The following is an 8,163-nucleotide window of genomic DNA, read 5'->3' as shown; positions in this document are numbered from 1 at the left end:
GTTCCTCTCTGTGCAGTACGCGGAGCACAAGGAAAGTGAGGAGGCTCACCCTGTCCGTACTGGCTGAGGCCAATGAAGGCACTCCTCAGCCCCTCCCCTTGGGATATTGTGACATCTTTCTTTCCTCTTTTTCTTTCTCTCTTTTCTCTTTTGTGGTCGTGGATCTCAATTCCTTTTTCATTTCTCTATTTAAATGGAAGCTTGGGCCCTGGTGGCTCATCCCACAAGCAACTGACAGTCCTCTTCCTGCATTTTCTGTCACCTGCTTACCCCGGCCCACCTGCCCCATGGAGAGGGGCTCTAGCTTAGTGGGGGGAGGGGGGAAGAGACTGTGGAGCAGAGAGCTTGTGGTAAAACCCTGTATCCAAGGCTGAACTTGCATTGTTACAATAAAAAGAAAACTTTTTACTCATTGCAAAAAACCGTAAAAAACCGTTTCACGGAGGCTTTATTTTTGAAGCTTACTGGTACAGAACACCAGAAAACAGCAAATCCTTTCACACCGTAGCACAATCCTACAAAACACCCCCACCCACCCCTCACTTAAGGAGTAACATGCTGGCAGATACTGAAAATGGAGTTGCTTTGGGAAGAGCACTGCAGAGCAGCTGAGCATAAGCAAAAACCCTCTCCAAATCCTGGTGGCACCCCACAACCAAGAGCTTGCAAGCGTCCCTTCCTGCAGTCCCTCAGGCTGCAATCCTGCAAGAACTTACCTGGGAACATGTTCCATTGAAGCTAATGGGGCTTCTGAGGAAACATGCAACTTATTTGCACAGTAAATAAATATTTATTATTCTAAACACCTCAGATAGATTTAACAGAGCAGCCACGTTTTACATGCATGAAGCCCTGGGCTTCATCAAAGGGATCTCAAGCAGCAGAGCTGGGAAGGGTTCTACCCCGAGACCTTGCAGAGCTAGTCAGAGGAGCAGTAAGAAGCCCACAGAGAGATGGACTAATTGCTGCTTAGTGTATAAAGTAACTTAAACTAACATTTGACTCATTTTTAACACAACAATCCAATTAGTGCATATCACAGTGAAAAGGCTTGAAGCTGTTCTAGAACATGAACACAATTGTGAGATCAGATATGGCCTTGTGGCAAGAACCAGACAGAAGGAACACAGTGAGCACTCACTCCCAATATACCGTAGGTTCTTTCCCTTTTTAAAAAAGTGTAACTGAAGGCTGTTTAATGCTCTTCTATGCTATCACTGCATAGTCTTATGGACAATATCTGTATTGAAAAATTGGTTTATGGATTTTTACTTCCTTACCCTTTTGATGAACCCCTGAATATACGTATATTTTTGCATGGGCATAAATCCCTGCGTGCACTGCTCTAACAAAACTACAAGCCCCCCAAGTTCCTTAGGGAAATTCGTAACATTTAGGTTGGTATAGTACATGAAGTTTGTATCACACACCTCAGTGAAGGGAGTGGCAGCTGCAGCCAGAGGATGTTTGTTTTACATTGGGTCCATACCTACTCTTGGTTCAATTAAGCAGCGGATTCTAGATGGAACATTCCCTCCCTACCCTCCCACACATATTTATTTTCTTTAGCTTTTTAATTTAGCAATCAAATGTTTAGGAAACCTTTAGTTACCCCCACTTTGATATAGCACAAGCCAGATAGCTTTGCTTGCTCAAGGAAATGGCAAATGAGGACCTCTCCATAACCAGCAAGATTCACTGCCTTTCTAGGATCACAGTAGGATATTCAAGAAAGATACTCCCTGCAGCCCCTTTGTGGCAAGCTTTCCCTTACTAATCCGGCATTAGCACAACTTTAGAGCAATGGTGTAATCCCAGCCGCACTGCACTGGCTCACACCAGGAGCCGCTGTCATTAGGCGGATAAGGAGCTGTGGTGCGAATATTGCTGCTTAACAGGATTAAGGCAAAGAAAAGGAGACCAAACCTCAGGGGTGGGGTGGCAGCACATCCACACCACAGAGCCAGCCACTGCTTAGAAGACTGTGCTGCACAAATGGGTTCAGGTTCAGTCTAGGAGGTGGATTCACGAGAGGTGCTTGTTCCTTTAAGTATCCTAGCATCCTCAAAAGGCTACTTTTAAGAACAAGGAAAGGAGGGAAGAAGTCCAGTAGGAGCAAACATTTCCTGCCTGAATCCTAACTGGTTATCCTGAGCTGCACTACTGGTCCTTGCATTCTTCTTATCCCCCACTCCCTGCAAGAGCCCCAATAGCTGATTATTGGCATGCCAGAGGGGGAGCTGCACTGTGTGATGAGGCTCTTGGTGGAGCCCAGTGTAAAGGAATCCTCACCCACCAGCAGAAAGGACAAGGGCAAACACACACAGCAAGTTTGGCATGAAAGTTTTATTGAAACAGATTACGCTTGGATGTTGCTCTTGGCACTGAAAGCCATGTAATACACAAGGAGACCAATGAAAGCTGCCAGCACCTCAGTGGAGACCCACGGTCCGCTCCAGGCACCCTTATTGATTGGGGCAAGGGAGAGGAGGAGAAAAGAGAACAGAAAACATGTAAGTCACAGAGCTAGGCATACAGAGAGGCATTAGGAACGTTGTAGCTGAATCTTTTTGGTATCCCCGCTTTTGGCCTGCTGTGCACTTCCAGGGAAGATCACAGAACAGCAGTGCAAGGATAAGGAGCCTTGAGAGACTTAAAAGATTATTGGCCATGAAGGCAGATGGTTTCTACAGAGGGCAGGGATTTGCATTCAAGGTTTAACCCTGGCTCAGGTGTAGAAATAATCTCAACAGTCAAGCAACAAATTGGGGATCAGGCCTCAAACTGAGGAGACATTTTCAGCCAGTGCCCGAAGTGTAAATCACAGCCACCCCAACCAAATTGAAAGGGACATAAAAAGCCTCCTTATGGACCATCCCTTTATGCCCAATAGCTTGTTGCAGGTTCTCCTCCACCAGCACTTGCTGACCTCTCCATCCAACACAAAAACCAAAGTACAGAGAATATCCTCTGCCTTGTGCACAGATGACCCATGCTCAACAGTCCCATTTTGGTAGGGCCAAGGTTTCTGCTTCTGCCTTGTGGCAAGGGGCCCAAATTTGGATTCTCGGGTAATGTTCCATGGTGCCCATCATAGAATAGACCCACAAACTACCATCCTCATTACAGCACTGAAAGATCTAGCATCGCTGTAAAAGACATTCCACCTTGTCTTGGGCACTGGCCACCCCTGGAAGCAGCCCCTTTCCCCAGAGAGGAGCAGGCTGCCCAACTCCTCTTCCTTTACTCACTCGATGATCCACATTGACCGAAAAGAGGGGTTTGATCTCAGAGACATCCTCATTGTTGCGCTGAGCCTGGGGGGGGGGGCGGCGGGAGAGATAGAATTGGGGTATCGTGAGTTTACATACAGTTAAACAGGGGTCCTTGTGGGATAAATTTTCTCTCCACAGATCTGGTATCACTCTCCTACAAGGAATAGCTCTGCAGGGAAATGTCCAGTGGAGACCAGGAGGACTAACATATTAAGATTTGAGATATTTTCTTTTCTTTTTTAAGTACTGGAGCTCAGGTTGCCATGGGATCCTTGCCATCCACCATTAAAGGAAGGCTCACTCTTTCGAGTTCCAAGTGTGCGCAGACAGGCTTCAGTTGCTCAGTGGTAAGTGAGACACTGCGTGCTTCTCAAAATGGGTATAAATGGGAGGCAGAGTAAGGACAACAAATGTTAGAAGACATGGAATAAGAGCTGTGAGACTAAGGCCAAGAGTACCATCAAGAGCTTTCTTTCCTTATGGTACTAGCAAGGTCATGTCACCTACAGCCTGTGTAATTAGCTAATCCATCCCCTTCCCCCACCAGGGGGCAACCTCACCTTGCGCAAGATGCTATAGGACTCCTCATCAAAGAACTTCACCTCGTAGGTGCCAGAGCGAGCCAGCTTATGCTCCATGCTCCAAGAGACCTGCCAAAGAAAGGGATGGGCAATCGGTGCTGAGCGAGGATGGACCCTCCCCCTGATCAGAGGGGAACACAGATGGGCATGCACACAAAAGATGCTTGCGCACATGTGCCACCCGCTTCAGTAGCCAGGGCTACTACAAGCCAGACTGGCCAATGGTTCAGAGTAGCAGCTTGCTTTAGCATGGAGTACACTATGGAGGGATCTATGGAACCAGACCCGCCATAAATCCAGAGCCATGCATTTGTGCAGGACGACTGTAATTTCCTAACTTGAATTTATGCAGCATAAAGACTGCCAACTTGTTCAGCAATGCCAACATCAAACATGAAGCCTAAAAACCATAAGGCAGTTATAGCCTACTTTCTTTAGTTGTTGGCAAACTGCACAACTTTCCCATCACCATCACGGACAAACCATATTGAGTAGAAAAGGGTGTATTCTACAATATTCTTGCTCTGGTTACCATTACCCTCATGTGTAAAACATGCCCTGATTGTTATACAAGTCTGATGAATCTGGCTTATTTTTCACTGTTTTTGTCTACGTTTTCAAGTAACGAAAATGAACATTAAAAAATGCTTAAACAAGCTGGGAGAAAAATCCAGGACTCTGGATTTTAACAAAGTATCACACGTTGCAGAGAAGCCTGAAGGAAGCACATTCTCTACACGCGATGTATTAAAAATGCCCATTCTCAAAATATTCCCAGGAGATAATGTCAATTAAGCTGGCCCCACCCAGATGATATATGACTGAGCTAGAATTTAAACTCAAATCTGACACTGTTCTGCCCAGAGTGTTACTAGCATTTTGCTGTCTCTGCCAGAAATCACTGCTTGTTCTTACCTGATAGCGGCCAACATCCTGACCCCGAGTAACAGGAAACTGCTTGCCATTGACATCTGCATAGAGAGCAACATTCTACAGAAAGAGAGCAGGATGAATATCAAATCAAAGGGAATCACAGCACGCCCTATTGAAAGCTCAGGGACCATGGGAAAGGCAACTCTTTCTAGGTCAAATGCCAACATCCCCTCCAAGTTATAGGGGTTGTAGAGTCTTTGGTAAAGATAACAGAGAGCCCCTGGATGCACCCTTTTTGCCCCTTTCCCAAAATGTACATGTGCCACCCACATCAGTGGCTGGCACTACAGCAAGCCAGGCCAGCCAATGGTTCGGGGAGGCAGGTTAATGTAGCATGGGGTACACTATGGAAAGCCCATGGATTGGGACCCACCATAAATCCAAATCCATGCACATACCTGGATGCAATTGTTGCAAAACAGGAAACCCTAGCCCCTAGATTTAAGGCCCATTATCAAATCTACAAGGTGGCACTTTATTTTTAGAAATGAAATAAGCCACGTATTCCAGCACTCACTTGCGCTCCATTCTTACAGGTGAGGGAGATCTCAACAACAAAGACAGTTTCTGAAGAGATTACAGCATCTGAGGTAGTGTAGTAGGATGGAGAGATGACTGGGTCTGTACAGGTTTCAGCTGATAGGAAAGAGAAAATGGCTTATGAACCAACACATTATGAACCTGAAAAGGGATAAGCAAGCACCTGAGGCCATTCATAGAGGATGGTCTACATGCAATGTTCCTATGGAGCTCAACATGTCAGAATGCACCTTAAGGAATTGCTGAAACCACCTACTGCTACCAACTGATTAATGAAAGGATCCTGTTGAGAGAACTGGATCTAAGGCTCAAGTAGTAAAGAGAACACACATCCTACTAGTTAAAAAAATAACAACATCCAGAAGTTAGTAATAATCACAAGCTACTCACATTTGTGACAAGATAGGCACGTGTGTGCATGCACATACACATAAATCTATCAAATATTTATAAAACTGTGCCCTTTGTGAATTGCTACATCTCTATGTGGTGGCACCCCAACTGTGGAACTCCCATCTTAGGGAGACTCAACTTATCAGCTTCCTCAAAAATGCTAGACAGCTGGTCTTTTCAGAGAGTGTTTGTAATGTTGGCTCACAATCTGAGCTAGATTTAACTACAGAACATTGATCTTAGTATGCGTTGGTTGATTATGATTCATATTTTTGTTTTATCATTTTCTGCAAATTGCATTGCCAACTGCTTCAACAGCATTGGCTAGAAATTGGTCAAAACATTAATAAAGGTCAGATAAAATAAAGTTTCTAGATGTGTCAAATATTAATCCAAACCCCATCAATAAAAGCTAGTAAGTTTTAACTTGGCTGTTACCAGTTTATGTACGGTTTATGTACCTGGCCTTTACCGGTTCATGTACTGCCTCATTATACACATGCACACTGGTAAAACTGCACATTATAAAGGTACAAGTAGGAGCTGCATTGAAGTGTTCAAGATGCATACATTATGTTCCCCTGAAGCACCATTTTAAGAAAGTCATTAAGTATCCCTGTATATTTTCTCTTCTCCCTTCTCCTTTACGTTCTGGCAAGATCTAGCCCCAAGAAAGAGCTCTGTGATTGCTTGCTGCTTTCTAACTTGACATTAAGCTCCTGCTGTTGTTTGGATGAACTGCTCCAGGAATACTTCATTAACATCTTCCAGGATGATGGAAAAATCCAAAGTTAACACAATATATTTTACTGAAACAAATGGGGAAGGCTGTAAAGAAGTGAGCAAGCTTTAGCATTTGTCAACACTTTTCATCAGGCCAGAGCTTAAGCAGTGAGAACAAAGGAGGGGAGCGGATGGGAAATGTCATACGGTAAAAAAGCCACTATGAAACAGAGGCACTACAGGCAGAGTTAGGCCCAACTGCATGATTCCAAAGACGACCCTCTGAATTAGACTTAACTTCCAAATAAGACCAATAACGATTCAGCTACACTTTGTGAAAAACGACAACCCCCAACCCTATCAGGCTGAGCCTTGGCATGTGACTGTGAGGCATTTCTAGTCATAGAATCCTAGAAATGTAGAGTTGGAAGGGGGATCTGAGGGTCATCTAGTCCAGTGTTTCCCAACCTTGGGCCTCCAGCTGTTTTTGGACTACAACTCCCATCATCCCTAGCTAGCAAGACCAGTGGTCAGGGATGATGGGAATTGTAGTTCAAAAACAGCTGGAGGCCCAAGGTTGGGAAACACTGATAGTCCAACCCTCTGCAATGCAGCAATCTCCACTAAATGACCATCCAATCTCTGCTTAACAACTTCCAAGGAAGGAGAGTCCACCGCCTTCAGACCCTTCTCTGCCTAAGACCCTGGTGTGCAGCTGCCAGTCAACACGGGGCTAGGTGGGAAAATCCTTTGACTACCTTCCTATGTTCCTAAGAAAACCCCTGGAATGGGTCAGCTCACAAAGTCTGTCCAGGGCGGCCATGCCTGGCGCGCAGATGGTGCCACGTGGGGAGCCTTGAGATACTGAGGGGGAAGTGGGGAGTTTACGCCAGGCTTCCTCAACCTCGGCCCTCCAGATGTTTCTGGCCTACAACTCCCATGATCCCTAGCTAGCAGGCCCAGTGGTCAGGGATGATGGGAATTGTAGTCTCAAAAACATCTGGAGGCCCGATGTTGCGGAAGCCTGGTTTACACGGTGCGCTAGACAAGTCAAACTGAGCTGTAAGGAAAGGCTTGAGGGCAGCACGAACAGCTCGGTCACCCGCCTCTTGGGCCCCCACAGCAACCCGCAAGGTGGGCGAGCTTCCCGGGGCCAAGACACGTGTCCCCAACATTTCGCACACGCGTTTCTTCCCCCTACCCGACGACGCCCACAGAACCCGATAACTGCGGAGCTGGAAGGGACCCGAGGGTCATCTAGCCCGCCCCTGCGAGGCAGGAACCTCTTTGTCCGGGGGGGGGAGGGGCTCGAACCCACAGCCCTGAGGGGGAGGCGAGTCTAAGGCTCTACCAGCCGAGCCATCCCAGGCCCCCGGGAAGCCGGAGGAGGGGCCGGCCCGCCCTCGCAGCCGCGGGAGGTGACCGTACCTCGCGCCCCGCTCAGCACCAGCAGCGCCGCCGCCGCCGCCAGACGAAGCAGCCTCAGCCCGGCGCCCGCCATCGCCGACCAGCGAGACGCGACGAGGAAAAGGAGCGGCCCGCCTCCCGCGCGGGGAATGCTGGGGCCGAGGGCCCCACACAGCCAATCCGCTGCTCCGTCGCCGAGTGACGCGAGGCGGCCGAAGGGAAAGAGACGTGGCCTTGCCTTGGAAGGTCCCTTAAAATGGCCGCCCGCGACTTTTGTCGCGCCGGAAACCGAGTGGCGGACTCCAACTGCG

General features: G+C 47.4%; 1 protein-coding gene across 1 annotated transcript; it reads right to left on the bottom strand.

Annotated features, from left to right (window-relative positions):
• Nucleotides 1-2,331: 2,331 nt before the first annotated feature.
• SSR4 (signal sequence receptor subunit 4) lies at nt 2,332-8,137 on the bottom strand. Its single transcript, XM_083719967.1, has 6 exons — nt 7,874-8,137; nt 5,307-5,425; nt 4,772-4,846; nt 3,836-3,925; nt 3,252-3,317; nt 2,332-2,464 (listed from the first exon to the last, which is right to left on the bottom strand). The coding sequence occupies exons 1-6, from the start codon at nt 7,944-7,946 to the stop codon at nt 2,360-2,362; spliced, it is 528 nt and encodes a 175-aa protein (XP_083576093.1). The 5' UTR covers nt 7,947-8,137; the 3' UTR covers nt 2,332-2,359.
• Between the last annotated feature and the right edge of the window lie 26 nt (nt 8,138-8,163).

The sequence above is a fragment of the Podarcis gaigeae genome (genome assembly GCF_964106915.1).
Source record: "Podarcis gaigeae genome assembly, chromosome: 17".
Taxonomy (NCBI): domain Eukaryota; kingdom Metazoa; phylum Chordata; class Lepidosauria; order Squamata; family Lacertidae; genus Podarcis; species Podarcis gaigeae.
This window is presented reverse-complemented; position numbering and strand designations above follow the sequence as displayed.